The 24,277-nt window shown below is 43.9% G+C and overlaps 1 protein-coding gene and 1 long non-coding RNA gene across 3 annotated transcripts in view; one reads left to right on the top strand and one right to left on the bottom strand.

Annotated features, from left to right (window-relative positions):
* Positions 1-2,137: 2,137 nt before the first annotated feature.
* On the bottom strand, positions 2,138-23,326 carry LOC119781111. The gene is made up of 3 exons (XR_005280496.1): positions 23,147-23,326; positions 14,206-14,373; positions 2,138-2,189 (listed from the first exon to the last, which is right to left on the bottom strand). It is a non-coding gene; the product is annotated as an uncharacterized LOC119781111 (long non-coding RNA).
* Positions 5,219-24,277, top strand: part of ptch1 (patched 1) — an 81,949-nt gene continuing 62,890 nt past the window's right edge. For both annotated transcript variants that reach the window (XM_038281486.1, XM_038281487.1), the window contains exons 1-2: positions 5,219-5,802; positions 8,164-8,356. In XM_038281486.1, the coding sequence (XP_038137414.1) occupies positions 5,632-5,802; positions 8,164-8,356 (364 nt within the window). In that variant the 5' untranslated portion in view covers positions 5,219-5,631. The remainder of the gene's footprint in view (positions 5,803-8,163; positions 8,357-24,277) is intronic.

Below are 24,277 nucleotides of genomic sequence, written 5' to 3'. Positions count from 1 at the left end.
TATTTACAAGTTTGCAGTTAAAGTGAACAGGTTCTTGTCTCGCCAGACAGGTCACAGGAGGAACACCACTGAGGAGGACAGAGCAGTTAGGGTTGATCCAGGTAAACTGCAGTTTTACAGATGACGGGGTAAATACCTGCTCAAAGGTGGAACTGATCTGCAGGGGGGGGGGGACCTTGAGGGTCCAGAGGCTAGTCGGCAGGCAGAGGGCTGAGGGCAAAGGCAGAGGCTTAACTGAGTGCAGGCTGGCAGATCCCAGACAGAGATTAATCTCCAGGATTTCAGGTTTTCAGACAGGATTCGATCTGTGAGGCAGAGAGAAACAGGGTCAGGCAGGTTCACAAAAATCAGAGATACAAATCAGGTTGGTTGGCTCAGGTCTCGCTCTACCATTACTGGCAAACACTCTGGCAGGGAAGTGTCAGCCTCCTCCTCCTTAAATAGGGCTTCCTTGATGAGCAGATGGAAGACAGGTGTCGCAGTCAGCTCATGCCCTCAGGAGATCTTGTCCACCCTCTGGTGGAGAAGGTGGACAAAGCCTCCAGATCCCAACAAAAGGTGATAAACTACGTCCACATACAGCTGGCGGGGTCATTAATTAAAAATCTGTGAAGTCTGAAAAAACAAAATCATAAACCAATAAAGGTCCAGAGACATTTTTTTATTATAATCTGTTACTTTAAACAGCACTTAACATTGAAATAAAATGCAGGTGTTTATGCATCTGTATTATACTTCTTTTTTTTTTTTTTAAAGAAAGTTTTTCCATTTTAAAACCTAAAGTGCTTTTTGAGACTTTCACAGTTCGATATATAGACAATTTCCTGACTTTCATATCTTTTGTAAAACACCTGAACTGACCTCTTTCTTTCTTTTTTATGGCTTAATGAGAGCAGTGGGCTTTAGGCTGCCCTTCGAGGATTTTAAAACTGGGTTTGAATGGCGACAAAGCCATTCTCAAGCACATATCAAGGTGCCCATTCATGAGCCTGGATCGATATTTATTTCATTTTTTGTTCATGGTGGAGAATGCTGCTTTTACCAGTTCACCATGCTTTTTCCAGCAGTCCACACTTTAATTTTCTCATTGTTTTCTCCTTCTTTCCCACTGCCGGGCTTACTACAGGTTTGCCTGTTGTGTCTAAAAGTAGCTAACAGCAGCAACCCAGAATGACACAGCTCATTGGCTAATTTGTATCACATGCAACCTGGTGCCAGACGCTCCAGAGGGCTTTACGATATTAACTGGAAAAACGGCGCAAGTGAAGTTAGACACTGTTGTCGGACAACATGCAGTAATTCATAAATGTTTTAAACCAGGTTGAGTCCGGATTAGCCAGCAGGTGGGTCTAGATCCAGACCCCGGTCCGCTGTGACCTCTTCAGTATAGGCAACATATAGGGTGGCTAAAGGGAGGGCCAAGGAGTGCCTAGGGGGGACATGGCCACCCCTGTCTCTCCATCTAGCTAAGCCCATGCGTTTCAGTTTAAATGTGAGTTGGAATTTGGAAATATTGACTTCTGAGCACAAACAGCTTTCATGGAAATGTCATGATCGCTTTAAGGAATCTGACCCACATGCAATGAAACCACTCAGAGAACACAGAGAAAAGGTTTATTTGTAGCAATGTGAACCGAAGTTGGATCTGGAACTCAGAGAACTGGTGAACCGGAATTGGAAAGTCTGAAGGGGAGATCACAGAGATCAGTTCAGGGACCGTGGGAAATGAGATTGCGGCTTGAATTATGCTGGAACGGGACTCATGTTTGAGGGGGCTCTTGTCAATCAGTTAATCCAGTCTCTGTGGGTTTATCCAGAGAAGAGGGAACTCGTTGGATAGCGGACAGATAGACATACGTTGGACCCAGAGGAGTAATGGACGGACTGTCACTTGGATTTCCGATGGGAACTTGAACGGATCATGTGGAGGTTTTCCCCTGCTCAGTATGTACTCAGTAAATCCTTCCAGGGGGAGAAGGTCCAGGTATCCAGTTACACAGGAAGACTTCCAGCCCGAAGAGCAAAGACAAAAACAACACAAGACTCAGGGAAACAAGGCTCAGGTTAGACTCAGCTAATCTCAGCTTGGCTAGAGTACCCAAATCTGGCAAACACTCTGGCCTCGAGGTAGTGACAGCCTACTGCTCAAATACTCCTCCAGTAATGGTCCAACAAGGACAGGGCACCACCTGTTGATGGAGAGAGAAAAACACACAAACAACCCACATAAACTGGATTTCTAACAGGAAATGTCATCAAAGCGGTACAAAACGAAATTTCATTTTTTATGCACTTGGTGTATACAAAATGACAATAAAAGTTGTCTAAGTCTAAGTCTTGTAGCAACATGTTCACAAGTAAATAGATTATTGCTTGTGTGCCATTGTTTTATAGATATAGACTTGTAAGAGCTGATAAATACTTAATACAGGTAACCTTTTCAACATTTTAGATGCACAGTCATACCCACCGTTGCTCAATAGGCAATAACCTTACCATATATGCTGTTGTTGGATTTTTGACAGGGAGTTCAGAAACTCTGACGTCCAACAACAAAGATAACATACTAGTGAGGGAGTGTTGGCCTAGTGGTTAGAGCAGATCGCTTGTGCTCTGAGAAGGCTGCAAGTACCCTGTTCGTTTCCCACAGCCTCCACTCTGGGTTCCTGAGCAAAACCCTTAACCAGTGTTGTGCCTGAACGCGTTCATTGAACGTAAGTTCATGAACTCGTTCATATTTTGGGTGAACGTGAACTGAACGTACTGTATTACTGCCTGATGAACGTTATTGTGAACTCGTTCCTTCTGGTGTCTGTGAACGGCACGCTCTCTCAGTTCAACTCCGTTCAATAGGTTGCCAGATTTCTATAGAGCCCTCCAGGCGAAACCCCGGCTAAATCACACCGTAAACAGGCCTTAATATGTAGCGGGAAAAACACCCAATCTGGCAACACCAGCTACCAGTGTCGTAGCCTACAGCCGCGTGCGTCATCAAATTAAAATGCAGCGTGGAAGCCACAGCAGCATGGAGGCAACCGTGGATGCGACAAAGCAGCAGTATGATCACTTAAAACAGTTTTATGACCAGGTGGTCGGTGAGGAGGATGGCAACAATCTTACATTTCTCTGCAAACTTTGCCCGCCGGCTTTCAGTAAAAAAAATCCGCACCTAAACCTGCCTGGTATAATTTTCCAAGATTCCTTTTTAGTATGTACTGAAATGGGATTTCAAATGGAAAAAATTATAAAAAAAAAAAAAAAAACACATTTGCACCTTAAAGACTACTTTCCTGTTTTTCTTTTAATAATTCCTCATAAAAAAGACCACATTTTTCCTGATGTTTTTGAGAATATACTGTAGGGGTGAAAGCTGCAGCTGCTACTAGTGTGAAGTGAATGGACAGCAACAAAGCGTTAAAGCAACAATGGGGAAATGCTGTCCCCTCAATGTAAATCCTGGTTTTGATAAGGATTCAAAACTGGATATGAAGATGAAATCTGACGCACAGTTTCAGTGTTACAACTGATAAAATAATTGCTGTCTGTGGTTCTACAGTAGGCTATGGTGTAATTGAGCAATATATGAAAAAAAAAGAACTATGAACTAGTTCATTTTTTTGAACTGTGAACTTAGTTCAAAATTTTGAATTATGAACTATGAACTGAACTAGTTCATTTTAAAATGTGTGAACTGAACTTTGAACTAGTTCACGTAGAAAGAGAACTTTCCCAACACTGCCCTTAACCCCACACTGCTCGCTGTGCACCACACAATGGCAGCCCACTGCTCCCCAAGGGAATGGGTCAAATGCAGAGAGTAAATTTCCTCATTGTGGGACAATAAATGGATTTACATTTACTATGAAATCACTTCTCAGAATGCAAATGAGAAATCCGTTTTGGTGTGAATAATGTCTGTTTTGTTCTTCATGTAACCCCCCCAGACCAAAAGCTGCCCTGGGGAAGAAGCCACATTGCCTATATCAAACTGGATGAAATCCCTTTTTTTTTTACTCATTGTGGATCTGTGGTGCCTGGGTATGCCTGGGGCACTGATTTTTTAATTGATTAAACATTTTTTTAATTAATTAAAAAATCAGCTCTGTTCTCACAGCGAAGTTGAGAGAGGAGAACTCTCCCAATTAAGCCACTCACAACTGATCTACAGCCGAGACGCTAACATTTACTGTTAAAAAAATTAACTTACAGCTCTCCTATCTTTCTGGCCATGATATACACACCTCATAGGATCATGACCATCACACCATCATATAATGGGCCGCAATAGAAATGATAAACACAGACATGTATGTATGTAGAGGTGTTTTTTTTTTTTGTTCTTGTTTTTCCTTTTACATTTGCACATTTCAATTCTCTGTTTTCAAGTTCACGTGTGCTGACAGATATTTATTGAAAATAAACAGTGCCTTCATCAGTAGTGGATTAGGGATATACAGTTAAGTTCAAAAGTGGGCCAATTCAATCCAGTTTGGTTCAGGTAGATATTCACTAAAAAAATACTGCAACCGCTTTTGGCATTTACTACAGCTAACCTGAAGCAATTGTGTTTAAGTAACTAAATATGATTGAATAAATGCCAAGAATGGTTGCATTATTTTTGCAACGTTTAATGATGCAGAAAATAATAATCTGAAATATTTGCTTGTGTGCTTGCATTAATTATCTGTGTCAATGCTTTTTAAAATAAATAATTGCCCCCAATTTTTTTTTTTTTTTTTTTGGTGCCCTATTGTATAGTATTGGGTCAGATGATGCCCCAGGGTGCAACCCATGGTACTTGAACAGTAGTTGTAGCACCATAGACCCACTAGAGCCAGTGTAATCTGAGGCTGAGGTGAAAGTAGTAAAGAGTGGGTTAGAACTTCATGGCATCAATCAGTTCTCATCCAAAGCGCAGGTCCAGGATTTCTCTTTTCCCTCCTGCTACATCAGGCTTCCTCTCTTGGAGGATTCCTCCGTCTCCACCCCCTGAAGTTGGAGATACGCACACGAGGTCCATCCACCTGGGTGGTCTCTCTACTTTACTGAGCTGTTGCTAAGCAGCTAATAATAGTCGTGTTTGCTCAGTAATTTTTACCCTTCTGGAACCAATCAGATTCAAGAAAGTCTTGCAATCTGACAGTCCCAGAGGCGGGATCTAGAGTCTTTTTTTTTCTCACCCCTCCTCCTTTACTCTGAGGTCTTTTTGCTCCCTCCTCTATAGAGTCTCAGAGTTGGCCGTGACGCGCAGCCCATGGGAAGACCACATAGGACTGAGCAGAATGCTGCGACCATCGAGCTTTCCTACCCGACCACTTGCGCGTTGGGATCCCTTTGCGCGCTGCGCTTTTTGAGACAAACTCGTCCTTTTTTCCTTTTCTCTTTTCCTCTCCAAACATTTCCACAAGAGACGAGGTGAAAGCGGTGAAAGCGGCGGGGAGCCTCCGGATCACGAAATGTTGGGATGGAAGGCGCAGACTTTGACTCGCCGTCTCCAGCAGGAGTATGAAGTCCCACTTCACGGGTGTGAGGTCTCCACGAGTGAAACTCTGTCTCCTCGGGATATCGCTACAGGCTTTCAGGGGAATACTATAAAGTGGGAAACGGTAACCACCTCGCAGTCCCCGCAACATGGCCTCGGCTGCTAATGCGCCCTCCGAGCAGGAAAGCAGAGAGCCCGACCGGCCGAGGATTACGCGGAGGAACAGGGGGGACTATCCCCGCGGCGCACCGCTGGATCTGGACTATCTGCAGCGGCCGAGTTACTGCGATGCGGGCTTTGCTCTGGAGCAAATATCGGAGGTGCTTATGTCTCATGTTTCACTACGTGGTGCCTGTTTGATTGTATTTACTGGGTAGGGGGGCGGGGGAGTGGGCAAACTATAGGTAACAAGACATGCTGGGAAGCAGGGATACGAGGAGAGGAAGACAAATCTTCAAAATGCGCGTTAAAATACGCAATTCATCCAAAGCAATTACACAAACATTGCAGAATAATTTGCTTCTGTTAAAGTTTGTTGCTCTTATAGTTATTAGAGAAGTATCCTAACATGGATAAATCTCCATGTGCTGCCTTCTTCCATTCACAAATATTGCTATTTCAGCCCCCCCACCCCTACGCGCGCACTCTCTCTCTCTCTCTGTCCTGATGGCTTCTCCACTCCCCACGCAGACCGGAACACACGGTCAGCTCCACGGGGAGAGGGGTTGTCTGTCTGCCTGTGTGTGTGTGTAGGAGAGAGAGCGTGTGTGGTGGTATTTGTGGGTTTTAACCACATGCACTCTTCAGGGTATTTAATATCACCTATTGATGTGAAGCCACCCCAGGGACAGTTCAGACTGCTTCCCTTCAAAATACAAAAGATTTGGTGCAGTGGGATATCAATGGTGTATTCATAGCCAAAGCATCAACCTCCCAGATTTGAAATGAAATGCAAGTCTGACAGGAATAAATTAAGGCTATTAAGTCAAGAACCTACAGAATGCATAGAGCTGCACCATACTTTGAATTAGGGCTGAAACAATCGGATTAATCGATTATTGAAATAATGGTCAACTAATTTAGTAACTGGATAATCGTTAACTGGAGTATAGAGACTGTAAAACATGCAATCCACCTTGAGCAGCAGTTGTAACAAAATTGTAATAAAGAAAAGAAATGTTTGGCATTTAAGATAAAAAAACAAACAAAACATTTTTGTCTGGCAATATGCTTCATCCAGAACTCTTCAAGTGGGAAATTTTTACTTTCACCTTGTTTAATTTTGTAAAAAAAAAAAACTTAAAGGAACCTTTGGCTATCTGATTGTTAATTGAAAAAATAATCAACAGAATAACCTACTTTGAACAAAGTTGTTATGCCAGTATCAGTTTGTGTAACAGTGGAATAAACAATAAGCAATTTGTAGTGAATGACATTCATAGAGCTAAGGATTGATGCAAAGTCTACTACTTTTTTATTAAGTCAAATATTATTTTATAAAACCTTATTCATACTTCTACTACTAATAATAATAGATAAGCTTACATTGGTCTAAACCAAGTTTGGAATCGTTTACTCTCTGAATACAACCTTTGATTATTCCACATATCTGTTAACCCTCATTCTGCTAGTAGATAGGATCTGGGATCAGTTATGTCCTTGCAGTTTAACTAGAAAATAGAACGTTAATTAAAATTCCTCCGTATCAAAAAGGGTGACAAAAAAATCTGCCTAACACATATAGTCATGGTTGCATGGTTCTAGGTATGTTGCAGAAAGTAATCTCCTATTATTTCCATCTTTTCAATGTGAGGGTGGATTTTAGTTAAGGAACCAATTGCAGAGATTGAGGGAGGCAGAGATGAGTTTTTGTAGGTTTAATGAAATAAACGGCAACAGGAACAAAATCCAAGAATAAAACCCAAAAAACTAGGACACGTCAGGGAAAAAAAACACACTTGGGGACTCAAGTAACAATGAACACTGAAGAACTGCACAGGGACAGTATATATGGGAGAAAGAAAAAGGACTGAGGTAATCAGCTGATATGGAGCACGTGTGGATGGAAGTGACTAGAAGGGAGCTAGGGGAAAAGAGACAGGCACAAGGGGACTGCAGAGAGTAACTAAAGACTGCTTAAGTATAAAACAAAATGAAAAAATAAACCAAAGATAGACAAAACAGAATTACTTAGATAACCGAAAACTCCAAACTCAAAGTCAAAAAGGGAAAAACCATACCACATCTATTTTTAAAGTCTTAAACTTTTCAGCTTCACTTTATTCAAAGCCCATCACCGGAGCTCCGAAATGACGGCAATCACTCCACATTAGATATACCAACAGATATGAATGTTTCAGCTCCCGCAAGGGATTTATTGTATGAAAATGCAATCCTTTGCAGTGTTAAGGTGAATCCTAACGAGTAGGCATGCACCCATCGATGGACTCCAGGTCATAATATGTTGTAATTAATTCTTCCCTAATCCTTCCCTCATTTTTCTGTAAAAAAAAATCTACCTCCTTTTGGATGTGTTTCTGTGAGTAAAAACTCTAATTTCATGCAAAGCACATTAGTACACATTGTTTTTCGACATATTGGGTCAGCTTTACCTTCCCAGGTAAGTGCAATCTTTTTGTGCTTCTGCTTGTTGTAACTTCAGCTCTCTTGTCTTATCACAGGGGAAGGCGACTGGGAGGAAAGCACCTCTGTGGCTGAGAGCGAAGTTCCAGAGATTTTTATTCCGGCTGGGCTGTTACATACAAAAGAACTGTGGAAAGTTTTTGGTTGTGGGCCTTATGATTTTTGGAGCTTTTGCCGTGGGTTTAAGGGCAGCTAATCTGGAAACGGACGTAGAGAAACTCTGGGTGGAAGGTAAGGCAATGTTTGATTATTGGCTTTAAGGTTACAGTTGCTCAGTTTCTCTAATTAATGAATGGAAACTATAAGTTATGAAGATTTTTTTAGAGAGGTTGTTCCAAGTTTGTGTTGTGGAAAGTGGCCAAGCAAAACTGCAGGATTTACAGAAGGTAACAATAACATCACCTGTGAAGAAGGTTGTAATTAAGCTCACAAGCAGCCCTTAGAGTTGAGGAAATTTTTTTGTCAAAGGCGCCATTTTGTAAGTGTGTGTATGTGTTGGTGTGTGTGAGTCTGCCCCCAGCAGCTGAAGGCTCACAGGCTGTGTGTGTGGTCCTGTTTTTGGACAGCTCTCAACTTTCCAAAAAGATTTGTTTCTGGCTGCAGGGAAATAGTGGAGCAGGGACAGGAGCTTTGGTGGAGGTGTCACTCATTCTTCTTTTTTCTTCTTCCTTTTTCCTTATGAACAACTCAAAGAAATGAAGTTTAAAATAGGGAACGCAAGTATGTGCCTGGGTGGTGCTTTGGGGGCAATGGGAAGAGGCTGAGGTTTTTCCTCCTCTCTCTGATCTGCATTCCTGTACATATGGCTAAACTTGGCTGTTCTACTCATTAATGAAAAAGCATAAATTGTGACTTGCGATTGTGTTTGAAAAGACTAGATAATCCTTTAATATTTATTATTTGTGTTCCTTTATTCTATTCTTAATTTCCCCCTTTTAAGCAAAGATATTCCAAAGTTTTTTAAGTTCAGGCATCAAAGCAGAGAGATTCTCCACCCCTTCCCTCTGGGTTGGCAGCCCTAACCGTCCCTGTGTGCTGCTGCAGGGGTCTGACAGACAGTGGTCTTCTAATACATAGCGCAGGCGCGGCTGGATCACGGTTTGTGTGGAGGGTGGCCTCTTCAGGCACACATTCCTGATTGTACTCAATGGATCACACTGTTTTCACACAATTTTCACATGCCTAAACCCCCCCGAGAAAACACAGTAAGTTATATCAGATTGATAGAGAATGTCTTCACCTCTGATGAAAACCCAACTCTTTCTTTAGGCAAAAAAACAAACTTTTTTTTTTACCTTGCCAGTTCCTGACCAGGTCAGAAATGTTACGCCTGTGTGTTCAGTTATAGACTTCTTCCATCAGACTGTACAATGCGGCACTAAAACTGCAATAACTTTTGCAGTAACTATTTTGCAATCCCTATTTAATACCCTGTGCAATAACCTGTTTCTATTTAATACCCTATGCAATAACTATATATATATATATATATATATATATATATATATATATATATATATGTATATACGGTATATATATACGGTATATATATACGGTATATATATACGGTATATATATACCGTATATATATACGGTATATATATATGTGTATATATGGGGTATATACATTAATTATGAATTAGGAAGCTTAATAGTCTTTGTAATTCTTAAATTATACATAGTTATATGTTATCATATTTCTTTCTTTGCATAGCCCTTTATCTGCATTTATTTTCATTCTAAGGCAGATCTTGGTATTTTACTCTTATGACCCCTGATAAAACCAAAGTATCTATGAAAAAAAATCCTACCAGGAGATACTATTTGTAGTCATATAATTATCAATCCTTAGTATAGATTATGAGCTGATTAAATAAAATTAGTTTAATTCATTGGTTTTTGAAGTGGGTGATAAAAGCCTTGCTGAAAAATATATCGAAATAAAAATAGACCTGCTTAGGCAACTCCTTGGTGTACTGTACATTTTGGTGTGACTCTATTATGCCTTTTTTGGTGTAATTGGGAATATTGAATCCACGGTGAACCTTTTCGGTTGTGAAGATTTACTCTCCAAGATTTTGATAGTTAGTAACCAATCTGTATATCTAAAATGAGGTCTGTGAGGGTCATCGTTTTAGACTTTATGGATATAATGTAAGTGAATATGTTGTTGGGTATATAAAATTTTGTTGTTTTAACCTTGAATGTGGTGTTCAAAAGTTTGAGTCTTCACCATTGAGTAGCAGTTTTGGTTGTTTTTGGTGCTGAAACACTTCGTGATTGACTTATTGAAATAATCGTCAACTTATTTAGTAATCGATTATTGTTAAATGGAGTATATAGACTCTAAAATATACCTTTAGCTGACTGATCAACCCACTCAGAGCAGTAATTATACCAAAATATATAAACATGTTTCATTTAAGAGAAACAAAATGATTTCCTCTCTCAATATATTCTATCCAGAACTTCTCAAGTGGTAAAGTTTTAGTTTAATTCGGTGTAATTTTGTAAAAAAAAAAAAAAAAAGTCTTCTTTAAGGAACCTTTGGCTGTCCAGTTATTAATAAAAAGAACTAATTGACACATTAATAAATTTGCAAAATAATGGTTAGTTGCAGCTCTAGTTGTTTTATGTCGATTCTTGCATAAATCACCTGTTACCTCAGTAAAAACAATGTTAACCTGCTTTCACAACCAAGAATTGAACTTTTTTTTTAACATTTTTATTTCACTGTATTTTAGTTAAATAAATGAAAGAGTCAAGTGGATATTTTCTACCAGCAGGAATATTGGTTATCCTGCCATGATGGCTATAAACTCTAAGGTTGTTTGTAAACCCCAGAATCTGTTAACATGGTTGGGTCATCGGCTGTTTGAAGCATGAACATTATTTTTAACACAGCCTCATAAAGAGTATTTTGCATTTCCAAATCTGTGTGACTATGGTTGTTTTCTGTTTGCACAACTAAATCTAATAGTAGTGAAGGACCCAGTTCTCTAAGGTTGAGTCCATTAAGTCTTTGAATTTAGTTTGAGTCCTGGTATTGCAAGAAAGGGTGTAAAAACTCTGCCAAGTCTGTGCAAAATGTAGTGACTTGCAGTGGCATTACCTAAATAAGAGGGCAGCAGAAAGGACACTTATTTAATTAGCCAATTTGGTCATAAGGTGAGTTTTTAAAAGTTCATAATATTTACCCCCTCAGTGAATGTCCAGCATTTTCTGTGCGTTCATATGACATGTCTTAAACAGAACGACAATAAATGAAAAACAAAGGGTATAGTGCACAATTTTCAAAATAATAATCTACAAATACAATAATCTCCAAGTGAGTATTTTGCATTTTATAGTTATTACAGTTTGCTGAATTAAAAGGGAAGAAAAGAGAAACAAACTGACTCGGTGATTAACTACATCATACAAGATTAGGGCTGCAACGAAACTGCAACTAAAACTGATTATTTTGCAAATCGATTGATCTGTCTTTTTTTTTTGATTAATCCATTAATAATTGGATAGCCAAAGGCTCCTTAAAGAAGATATTTTTATGAAATTAAAACAGGTTGAAATCAAACTGTTCCACTTGGTTCAGGATAACGCATATGAACAGATGAAAATGTTTTTTCAAATGCAAAATGTTTATATATTTTTTTCACAATTTTGATAAGATTACTTCTCTAAGTCAGTTAAAGGCATGTTTTAGAGACTATACTCCATTTAATGATTAATTAATTACTAAATTACTTGAAGATTGTTTCCATAATCGATTAATCGATCAGCCCTATACAAGATGAGTACAAAAAAGAGCTGTTTTTGTTGATGTTTATAGATGAATCTGGTAGGAAGGGGCCATATGGAGACTAAAAGGGAATTTCATTTTAAAAAGCGTTTGTCTGTAAATCAATCCCCACACACGGTCAGACTTGTACAAACAAGCATCATTGGTATTTATTCAACACAGCAGTAGACAAAGAAAATGTACAAAATGCAAAAACAAGCACACATTCTGTTTGGGAGGTTTTTAGCATCAAATTAATTTTTTTCAAAGTGATGTGATGATTTCCTGGGTATGCATGCTCAGTTATCTCCCTCCTGGGTCAAGTATAGGTCTGCAGTTGTAGTTTCTTTATTTTCTATGTTTTTTTTTTTATTAGTTCTTCTACTATCTTTACTTTGTTGCTACCAAATCAAGTTCATGTTAAGTGAACCAGGGGCTCGTAGTAAAGTGATCTTTAAGGAAACATTAGTCAAATTTGAACACATACTAAATAGAAAAAGGAACCTCCTCGCAACCATATACTGTTATAGACAGTGCTGTGGTGGTTTCCTAGGTCTAGGTGCATGAGGGGTTCCAGATGCTGGTAGGGAGAGATCTGTTTGTTTCGATTAGCCTGCACACCTGAGGGATAGATTAGTTCTGCCTGAACCGCGGAGCCCAGTGCTGGGCCGTGCTTGGGGAACTGGCCCATCATCCGCGAAGAAAAAGAGGCGAGAGGAGGAGAGAACAGAGCAGCTGTTTATGTTTCATGTGGAACTGCCCTCCGCAGGCGACCTGTGGACGACCCCGCCGGGGGAAGCTGTGTGGCCCGTAGACGCACATACAGTACAATGCAGCCAGCTCTTACTGGAGCTCTGTATGATCTTCTATGGGGTCTGTCCTAGCACAGGGCTGTGGCCAGCGGCCTCCAGCCGTTCAACATTAACTGCATACCGCACTTGTCTCGTGTGTTTATTCCTCATGTTGTCACGTGCAGAAGCATTAGCAGGGATTGTCTTCTCTCACTCTGCAATGTTTATAAGTGCTCAGACACAGGAAGTTCTGTTTTTTAGCCAAAGTGACAGAGAGCTATTGGGATCGAGATGGTGTTCCTACTTTTTAGAGAGCAACACCAGTATAAAAAGGCGGTTAATTAGTCATCTGCTTTAGTACCCAGGCTACACAGTCAACTGCTGATCAGAAACCCCTAGCCTGACAACTGTTTTATATAGTAAAATGGCATTTAGCATGAAATAAATGTAGTCATTTTCTTAAGTCTACACTCCATAAAACCGGACAAAACCTTAGTCATTCTAGAACGTTCTCTTATATCCCATTAAAAAGACTTATTGTAGGAATTAGGCACCTAAAAATTTCTGAGGTTTTGGAACTTTAACTTTATAAGCTGTCGCAATGTTGCCAACTAGCCCATGAGTTATTGGTATTAATATTTTAAGTAAATCTTTGTTTTTTAGTGAAAAGGTTGATTTAGGTCAATTTGTGTGGTGTGTAAAACATCTTTGTTTATATTTACTGTGCCACTCACAGGAAATGATTAGCTCCAGCAGGAAGTTGTAGTATTGTGATGCCCTATCTTGATCTCTCCCCCCTCCCACACAAACATGGCTTTGAGTTAGCTTTGGAGAAAATGCCTTATGGCGAGTGATCAACTCAAGATGCACCCTCGATATCAAATCAGTTCAATGATTAGTAGCCTGGAAACAGACTTGGTTTTGAGAAGCATAAACCCTTTATTGTTCTTCCTGGCTGTAAATAGCAGATCGAGGTATCCCCTGGTATCACGGGTTAAGGCAAGCACAGGCCAAATTGTAGAGAAAATAAGACCACCGCCTGCCTCTAATTAAAACAACATCATATAAACATTTGCCTTCCCATTCTACTAAAGGGTTTTGCAGCTTTCATATTGAAACAGGGGCTGGAGATTGTTTTGCTCTGCTGATCAACAAAGAGAAGCTGTAAAAAGGTGAAATAAAGTGGGTATGTTCTGCCAATAGATTGAAGTTGATAAAGCAGATGAGCTAGAGTTGTTCTCGGAGCTCGTAAAGGCCATAGCTTTTTATTCACAGAAAAGTCCCCATTCAAGCTGAAGTGACTTCACGCTCTCCTGATTTATGGCGCAGACTGTGGGCACAGAGTCTCAGATTGTAGTCTCATGGCTGCAGGCTGATGAGAGGCCCTGGGGTCCTGCAGCACTTTCTTTGGGTGCATAAGTGCAGAGGCCAGGGGCCACGGGCATGGACTCCAGAGACCCTAAGGTCATCTGGTTGAGGCCCCGCTATTTAAAACCTCACCTGATACTCACCCTGTGGCCTGGGTGCAGAGTGAAGACTCGCAGCAGGGAAGGTGGGGGTGGAGTGGCATGGGTTGTCCATGGGTGCAGGGAAGGGACTGCAGAGAAAATGCTGCTGTAGATTTGCCTTTGTGCAGACGTATGTGCCTGATGTTGGAGTCCATCTCTTGAACAGGACTGCTAGAAGGGAATTGGAAATCTCATTTTATTTTTTTATAAGGAGGTGTCCAGCAGAGGGCAGTAAATCTGAGGAATAGTTTGTCAACGTATGTTTAGAAGCTTTTAAACTGAAAATAGAATATGTTTTCCAGATTTTGATGTTTCGGTGCTGATGTCTTTCTTTAATAAAACATTTATTTTCCCAGAGTTTTTATCATCAGAGTATAAACGTTCATCGACCACTTCAATGTGAACACCTTGTTTGTATTCTGTTTAATCTCCAGAGCTTCGTTGGTTTAAAATCTGGTGTCCGTTAGGACAATTAGCAAAGAAAGCCTGGTAATTTTATCATCATTTCCAAGAGGCTAGCCCAAAGTGATTTTACTTTTGTGACATGGCGCTTTATGCTGCTGGTAGTAGCCATCACAAAGGCCATAAAGGGATTAACATGGTCAGCATAGGTACGAAAGTTACTACCGTAACTACGGTTCTATGAATCCCGGATGACCGCCAGAGGCGGTGCTTCAAGCACTGAATGATCATTCATGCGCATGCGCAGGTCGAGTATTAATGACAACAAAGTCAGCTGTGACCTGCCGGGGACCCACGTGACTCTATATAGTCACGTGGCACCCGGCAATCAATCCCTCAATCTTCTCGCGAAAGCAGAGATTCCGAGGGACCAAGCACTCTGGCGGTCATCCGGGATTCATAGAACCGTAGTTACGGTAGTAACTTTCGTTCTATTTCATCCCTACTGACCGCCAGAGGCAGTGCTTCAAGCACTGGATGACTCATATCAACAAGGTCACGAGGAATCAGCAACATTCAAGGAACAACGACTACACCACCCACCTAATGTGATGTAGAGGCATGCTGCTCGAGGATTCCCTGAAGCGGATGGGGCGCAGCCACATTCACCCTGTAGAACCGAGTAAAGGTACTAGGTGACTTCCAGGAGGCCGCACGGCATATAACATCCAATGGCACCCCAGTCATAGCAGCAAACGATGTCGACATGCCCCTTGTAGAGTGGCATTTCACTCCCGCCGGCAGTGGCCGGTCCTGCAAGGCATAAGCCTTGGAGATCAAATCCACAACCCAGTGTGTAAGTCGCTGCTTAGAAAGTGCCTGACCCTTCCGTGAGCCAGCGTAGCAAACAAAAAGGCTATTTGTCTTTCGGAAGGATGCCGTGGCATTGATGTATGTCTCAAGGGCACGGACAGGACACAGTGGTTCAGAGGGACTTCCGGAGTCAAACCGGGCAAGATGGAGAGGCTGGGTGCTGCCTGCTGGCAGTGATACCTTAGGAATAAATGCTACGTCAGCCCACAGTGTAATGCCTGAGCCATCAGGATTCCACCGGCAGCAGGGTTCGGCTATCGAGAGAGCCTGTAACTCCCCTACACGTTTTGCGGAAACCATAGCTAAAAGGAACGCAGTCTTCAGTGAGAGCCATTTGAGGTCCGCCGACGCCAGGGGCTCAAATGGGAGGGACCGAAGAGCCTCGAGCACAAGAGAAAGGTCCCACGCTGGTGCCACAGGGCGGTTGGGTGGGTGCAAACGCCGAGCACCTCTTAAAAACAGTACAACATCCTTGTCTCGGCCCACAGAACAACCATTCAGCCCAACATGCCAACAGGAAATGGCAGCCACATACACCTTTAAGGTAGATGGGGACCGTCCTTGATCCAGCAATGCCTGCAGGAAGGTCAGTATGTCAGAAACTGAGCACTGCACCGGGTCCTGCCCTCTATCACGGCACCAGGTCGCAAAGACCGTCCACTTGTTAGCATAGACAGCTCGCGTGGACGGCGCCCATGCATTAGCCATTGTATGCCCTATGGACCCAGTGTATCTTGAGAAGGTGGACCCCGGCCTTGCAGGGGCCAAATCCAGAGCTGGAGCCGGTCCGGTTCGGGGTGCAAGATCTGACCCCCCATCTGAGAAAGAAGGTCTCTCCTGGAGGGGAGACGCATTGGCGAGCCGGAGCTGAGCTCGCACAGTAGAGGAAACCAAGTCCTCGCTGGCCAGTAGGGGGCCACCAGCAGGACCCTGTGCCCCTCCTGACGTACCCTGAGGAGAGTCTGAAAAAGTAGGCTGAATGGCGGAAAGGCATAAAGGAGGGTCCGGGGCCAGTCATGTGCCAGAGCATCGTGGCCCAGAGGGCTGCTGTTGTCCAACGAGAACCAAAGGGGACAGTGAAATGCGTCCCTTGAGGCAAAGAGGTCCACGTCCGCCCTGCCAAAGACCTTCCAGATGCACTCCACCACCTCTTGGTGAAGCTTCCACTCCCCTGGAAGCGGCTTCTGACGGGATAGAAAATCTGCTGGCACGTTCTCCGGCCCTGGGATGTAGGCTGCTCTGAGGCTGGCTATGCGTGGAGCTGCCCAGGTCAGAAGCCGTCGAGTCAAGCACAACAGTTTCCTTGACCTCGTGCCCCCCTGGTGGTTGATGTGAAAGACCACTGTGGTGTTGTCTGACCTCACCAGCACGTGCTTCCCCCGCGAGCCTGGAAGAAAGCTCTGAAGAGCCAGAAGTACAGCCTGTAACTCCAGGACATTGATGTGTTCCCTGCCCTGCCGCTGGGACCATGTCCCCTGTGCCATTTGACCCCGCCAGGTTGCACCCCAGCCCGTGGAGGATGCATCTGTAAACACAACTTCCCGACGACACGGGAGGGAACCGAGCGGGACCCCTGTGGTCATAAACAACCTCACCCTCCATTGGGACAGAGACTGAAGACACTGAGGCCCCACCCGAAGTCTTCTGAGACGATGAGTGTTCCGTGTGGGATCCAGATTCAAGCTGTTCAACCACATCTGGAGGGGCCGCAATGACAGCAGCCCCAAGGGCACTACGGCGGACGCAGCTGTAAGCATGCCCAAGAGTCGAAGATACCGCACAAGAGGCAGCGCCATGCCGCGCCTGAATTCCGGGAGCACGCTCAATATACTGTCCACCCGCTGGGGTGACGGGCAAGCAGTCATTGAGATGGAATCCATGGCAATGCCCAGGAAGACAGTCTCCTGTGAGGGGGTCAGACTGCTTTTCTCCATGTTCACCTGCAAGCCCAAGCATCCCACATGATGGAGCACTAACCGAGTATCTCGAACCGCCTGGTCCCACGTCGCAGCACAAATGAGCCAGTCGTCCAGATATGGGAGGATCCTCAATCCCTGTGCCTGCAGAGGAGAGAGGGCCGCTGCAACACATCGGGTGAACACCCTGGGGGACAGCGAAAGTCCGAACGGGAGGACCCTGAACTGGAAATGCCTCCCTTGAAAAGCAAAACGAAGAAACCGCCAATGGGGCGGAGCGATCGGAACGTGAAAATAAGCATCCCTGAGATCTATGGAAGTGAACCAATCGCCCGGGGAAATCGCCTGCAACACTTCCTTGGTGGTCAGCATATGAAAGGGCATGGCCTTCAAGTACACATTCAGGCTTCTGAGGTCCAAGACTGGACGCAAGCCCCCGGTCTTCTTCGGAACCAGAAAATACGTGGAATAAAAGCCCGCTGGATCCAGCAGGGGGTCCACAGGCACTATAGCACCCTTGGCCAGCAAGGTGCAGATTTCTTGGTTCAGTGCCTGTGCCTTCACCGGGTCGTGGATCACAGTCATCCTGACCCGGCCAGGGATAGGTGGCCGGCGGCGGAATTGAAGACGGTACCCCCGGGACAGGGTGGACAACACCCACAAGTCCGGGGTGTGGGCAGCCCAGAAGCTGAGCTGTCCCGGGGAAAAATAACCGACCGCCGGCCCTAAGGCATCATCTGCGGGTCCCCCGGCCCTTCGAAGGCCCGGGAGGACGCCGGCCAGACTGCGCGGCTCGAAAGGGATGAAAGGACCTCGTCCCAGCCTGGTCTCGAGCTCTGTTCCTCCGATCTAGAGCAGGTCTCTGGACCGATCTCTGACCTGGTAACAGACCCTGGGGCTCAGTTGGAGAAGGAGAAGGCACTAAAGACCTCAGTGAAGGACCCGCAGCTGCCCAGGTGCTTACTGGCTGGCGATCACGTCTGTGAAGCCCTGCCAGCTGTTGCCTCGTTCTAGAGGCCTGAGCCGTACGGTCCAAGGCGTCCAGTGCCGCTGAACCAAAAAGCTCCCCCGGGACCACAGGCAGGGCCCGGAGGGTCCTCCTACAAGGCTCAGTTAGTGGTGACTGCGCCAACCAGACCTGGCGGCGAGCATGAACCAGTGTGGGGAGTGTGCGTCCAAGTTCCCTCGTCATAAGAGCAAAGGCCTGCAGAGATGCATCAACCAGGCCTTGCGTGGCATGATCCAGCGGAACAGATTCCAAGGAGGAAGACAGGGCCAGCATAAGATGGGAGAGAGAGTTCCCAATCCGGCCCATGCGGGCCCCAGAGTCATAGGCCTTACAGAGAAGGTCGTCGGTAATACGGCACTGAGGACGCGGACAACGGGCATTGGGCCGCAAGGCCTCATCAGGCGGGATTATAAGAGAGGCAATGCCCGGTTCCACCGCTGGCATCTGCCCCAAGCCAACCTTGGGTGCCTCCTGCATAGCTGCCAGGACCCTGCCATCCGTCGTCAGACGTGAAAACGCCTTGGTGTCTGACCAGCAAGCATGCAGTTCCCGCACATACTCCGCCGAGGGAGGAACCACAAAGGCAGTCTCTGACCTACTGCGCCTAAAGAAGGCGCTGGAAGCCGCAGGCTGGGCCTGAGGAACACTAATCTGTAAACGGGCAAGAGCCGTTCGAATAGCGGATGTCACAGACTCCCCCGCATCCTCCTGGGAGGCAATGGAGTCCGACCCAGAGGCCCCGGAGCCCAGCTCCGGAAGGTCCTCACAGAAATGGGTGCCAGAGGCCGCCACAGAAACGGCATCGTCGTCATTGACTGACGTTTCATCCTGCTCGGTAGGGAGAGCCGTGCCGCGATCACCAGCAGTCTGAAAGGACTGGAGGAGGGCTTTCATTTGGGCCAGCTCAGTAGTGAGATGATCCACTCTGGTGGACAACCTCCCTGCATCGGTCCGTCTAGCACGCTTTGTCGGTACCGAAGGTGCAGCCACAGTAGATCGTTTGCACACCGCTTTCTCCATCGGCAAACGAGCACGCGGCGAAGCGCCCGCCCAGTCGGTAGGCTGCTCCAGTGCAGCCAACCGATCCAGTCTGACCGACCGGGGCATGACGCGACAGTTGGGGCAAGCGTCATCTGACAGCGCCTCCCGGAGATGTTCCACACCGAGGCAGGAGGGACACAAGTCATGCCCGTCATCCGGCTGAAGTGGAGCCAGACAGGTCGAGCAACATAAATTATCCAGCATCATACTGCTGAAAGGCGTGATCAGCCTGCTACCAAGGACAAGTCAACACGAGCAGGAAACGCTACTGGCGACTCGATTATTACCTAAAGATGAACTCAGCACGAGCAGAGACGCCACTGGTGAGTTTAGGCAAACAAACTATAGAAGAACCCAACGCGAGCAGAAACGCTACTGGTGGGCTTAGGCAAACAAACTGAAAACAACTCAGCGCGAGCAGAAACGCCACTGGTGAGTGTAGATAAACAAACTATGGAAGAACCCAATGCGAGCAGAAACGCTACTGGTGGGCTTAGGCAAACAAACTGAAAACAACTCAGCGCGAGCAGAAACGCTACCGTGAGTCAAAAGAGCCACAAAATTAACGTGGCAAATCAAAGCGAACAGTAAACTACTGCTGAGAAAAGAACGAAAACTTACCAGTCACCGCAGATCTGGTAAGGTGAAAGCAGCTTGTGCAGCCCCTGGAGGGCGACGGGGCTACCAGCAACAAGCAGCCAGGAAACTAGTGGTATACACAGAAGCAACCAGCTTCACACGACCACACTCCTGTACTCAACACACCTGCGCGCGAGAAGAACAAAAGGGGATTGATTGCCGGGTGCCACGTGACTATATAGAGTCACGTGGGTCCCCGGTAGGTCACAGCTGACTTTGTTGTCATTAATACTCGACCTGCGCATGCGCATGAATGATCATTCAGTGCTTGAAGCACCGCCTCTGGCGGTCAGTAGGGATGAAATAGAACTCAGGTTAACTGTTGTGTTTAAAGGGTGCTGAATTAGTGTGAAAGGAACCAACATATACAGCAAGCCATTGCATCACTACAGCCTGAACCACTGACCAAAGCAGGATGAATCCATGCCTTATGGTTGTTTAAGCTGAAAATCAGACTTCCCAATGTGTTGTTGTTTACACCTGGGTCATAAGGAGTTACTATTATAGCTATTGTTGCCTTTCTCTCAAGCCTGTCCATTTTACTGACATTCTTCCAGATATTAAGATCTTGAGATTGAGAATTGTACAATTTCTGTAGGATAACAATTTATGAAATTACCTGTTTGCAGCAGCAACAACCACCCCATGTTCAAAGTTATTTAAATCCCACTGATTATATGTGAGAATGCTCTGCTCAGACTTCAACAGATCATCTTTACCATATTTAAATGCCTAAAAACTCTGAGTCACTGCCCATGATTGGCTGAAACATGGATACATCTTGTCATTTTGTGTTCCTGCTGTTTTGGTCATGTTGCATGAAAAGGATCTGTCTGCCTCTGCAAGTTTTGTACAGACAATATAACCAGCCTTACTTATATGACATAGCCATTCATTTTAAATGGTGTTTTTCATATCTACTCTTATCTGATGAATCTGATCTACCATAGGGTAGTTATTGTACCATCAGAAAGTTAAGGATGGTACCTTTTTGGGTTGAGCAGCCATGATAATCTGTAATATTTCCTTAGTGCTAACTAGGCCAAAAGGTAACCTGAACTAAAGTCACTGGAAATGGTGTGTAACATAAAAGTGAGATACAAAAACAATCAATTTATATGAGATATGGACTTTGAATAATCTAAATAATCATAATAATTAAAAGATAAGAACAAAATGCTACACAATGGGTTTGGAAATTCCTTTCCTTTTGCAGTATTATCCTAATTTAACCAAATGCAATATTCAGATTGTCTCACTCCACCCCAGTCGGTAGCAGTGATACATTTAAGGTGGGTTTGCCAGTGTTGCAGCTGGCATGCATATTCATGAAAGCAACAGTGGTAATCTCTTTTCCACCCACTGCCTTTTATCATCCAAAGAAAACCTTCCGGATTGAAGGACTAAAGTATTGAAAAACGAATTCCTAAATGTATCTTTAGTTGAATTGATTATTGCAACAATGTCTTAACAGGTCCTCCTTAAAAGTGATCAAACAGCTTCAATTGATCCAGAATACAGCTAGCTGCATCCTCACCAAAACTAAGAAAGTAGAGAACAAACTTTAAGATACTTTTCTTAGTCTATAAATCAATTAATGGTTTAGCACCAAAATACATTAAAGATTTGTTGTCAGTGTATCAACCGCCCAGAGCACTCAGGTCTTTAGGCTCAAGTCTAGTCTACATACTCGGAACCAGAACCAAACATGGAGGAGCAGCTTTTAGTTCTTATCCTCGAAGAATCTTAAATATACTCCCAGAACACAGTAAATGTGCGGAAACCTTAAATTGTTTTAAATCGAGATTAAAAGTGTCTTTGTTTAGATTTGCCTTTGAGTGGCCTATCTAAACATTATAAGTTTTCGCTCCAACCATTCTTTTGTGTCAATCATCTTATCTTTTTTACTTAACCTTATTCTAATCATTAATTTTTTATCTCTTTAACTGTATTTCATTTATGCCACAGAAATATGCTTTTCAAACTTGCCTTGCATCGACTAAGCTGGTGGTGGTTTTGCTGTGAATGGCATTGAGAAAGCCTGCAGTCTTACTTTTTAAGTGCTTGCAGAAAGTCCTTGTGGAGGAAGATGAAGAGGAGGGGAAATGCCCCCCCCCCATCCCCAGAATGTGGCGTCTTTAGTAGAGATGATTGTGGTTTAGCATGATTGAATTATTCAGCTTTTGAAGTGCATTAAAGCAGTCATGCATGCATGGATGCATGTGCACAAACACGCACACACAGACATGCTAACGCTGTTGTTGCATGCAGAGAGGCTTTGAGGTTCTGGTTCTGTGAATGATGAGGTGGTTGACCAGAGCCGGCTAATTAGACATCCAATTCTTTTATCTTCCTTCCATCAGGCATTTTGCTCTTCGCTTTCTTTTGCTGCTCCATTTTAGTACTTTCTTTCTTTTCTGCAGCTTTTATTCAAGAACCGCAAGCAATGAAAACAGAGAACTGCGCCCACACCCAGTATTTCTCCTAGTTAGCTGAGAGTCACTGGAGGCGCCTATGATTCGGATTTAATCTGTTTAGCTCTTGCACGGTAGTTCTAGTTCTTTAGCCACGCGTTCAGACACTTGTACAAACTGCACGCAATTAACCGTATTTATCCGTTAGCTGCAAACTGGATAAAACCATTGGTATCAAGGAATGACATTCCTGCATGGTTTGTGTTCAAGTTTTATGAGTTGATAAAAAGCTTAGTCAAGCTTGTGAGGGACTTGGCGTGGAGAAACGTTGCACCTCTGGTTTCTGTACGCAGACTTTTGAAAGCGGCCTTGTTTGTGAAATCCCCACCTGGCTGAAAGCATTTAGACTTGGTAAATTATCCTTGTCTATGCAGGTGAATGTGTGCGTTCGTGTGTGTGTGTGTGAACATGCTGCAAAGAGGAGCCCACTCCCATTCACAAACACCTTCCTGAGATGCCTCCAATCGCTCTGTTTACATTTTGCATTCTTTCTGATGCTCTTATTCAAAAACCAGAGTCCTGTGAATGACCGACCACAGGAGACTGTGGAGAAAGTTACTCCCACTCCCCCCCCACCCTGCAACTTTTACCTCCTTCTTTCACTCCTCTATTCCTCTTCTCTCCTCGATGCTAGAAAGGTTTCTCTCTTCTGCTCAAGCCCCCTCACCTCCCTCCTTCCTTGGCTAGAGAGAGTGGCCTCAGAATGCCAGATGTATTACAGAGTGAGCCACGGCAATGTAAACACTCAGCCCTGCCATGAGAGCAGGGTGGTCTGGCCTCCCTCCTTCCCTACCCTCCCTCTCCCTTCCTCTCTTCCCTCCCTCACAGTACAGGCTGCCAGGAGGGTGGAGAAAGTACAAAACTGGGGAGGGGAGCACGTTTCTGTGTGTGAGGGTTTGTGTGTCTCTGCTGGCGTAGAGGCAAAAGGAGCATAGTTGTGGTAGTGTGTTTGTGTTTTGGCCTCCCTACCTACCCTACACTCTGAGAGGTTGGAGTGATGCATCTCAGACTGCAGCAGCGGGGAGAATTTTATAACAAGTATTTCCAAAGTATGTCTTTGTGTACGTTTTTTTGCAGCCTCTCTGGCTTACCATAGTTACATACATATCTTTACAGTTCATTGCAATTCCTGCAGCATGTCGTCATAGAATCTGGCAATAGCAGCAAGTACCACACAAGCACATGCAAGGCATGAAAAGAGAGAAAACATTTTGTGTCACAGATGATTGAAGAGTTTGGAGCTTCACATTTAGTCTGTATGTTACGCAGTAAACTAGTAAGAATTTTACCAAGCTAATATGTTTTTGTTTGATTCTGTTTTAAAAGCTGAACTTTACAGAGTGCTAAGAATCCAACACTTTTAACATTTTGTGGCATTGTAGTTTTAGTTGGATTTTATCTAAAAGCGCTCAGTTGACTGATGTATTTTTTTTACTTCTGTCTAATATTTGCTTGTTACTGCAATAAGATCCCCTCAGTTATTTTAGTTCTCTTTATCATATTAATATGTTTTCTGAGAGTTGTTTGACAAAACTGAACCAAACTATCTGAGATAAAACTTATTTGAAGCGTTTTCTGTATATAACACACTGTTAAGGTGAAAGTATTTGTAGGATTAAGATTATAACTATCTTTCTCTTTGTTGCCTCGCTACAAAAAAAATAATACGATATTAGAATATACAGGTGCTGGTCATAAAATTAGAATATCATGAAAAAGTA

Source organism: Cyprinodon tularosa, unplaced genomic scaffold (genome assembly GCF_016077235.1).
Source record: "Cyprinodon tularosa strain WSP-4 unplaced genomic scaffold, ASM1607723v1 ctg171, whole genome shotgun sequence".
In the NCBI taxonomy this organism is placed as follows: domain Eukaryota; kingdom Metazoa; phylum Chordata; class Actinopteri; order Cyprinodontiformes; family Cyprinodontidae; genus Cyprinodon; species Cyprinodon tularosa.
This window is presented reverse-complemented; position numbering and strand designations above follow the sequence as displayed.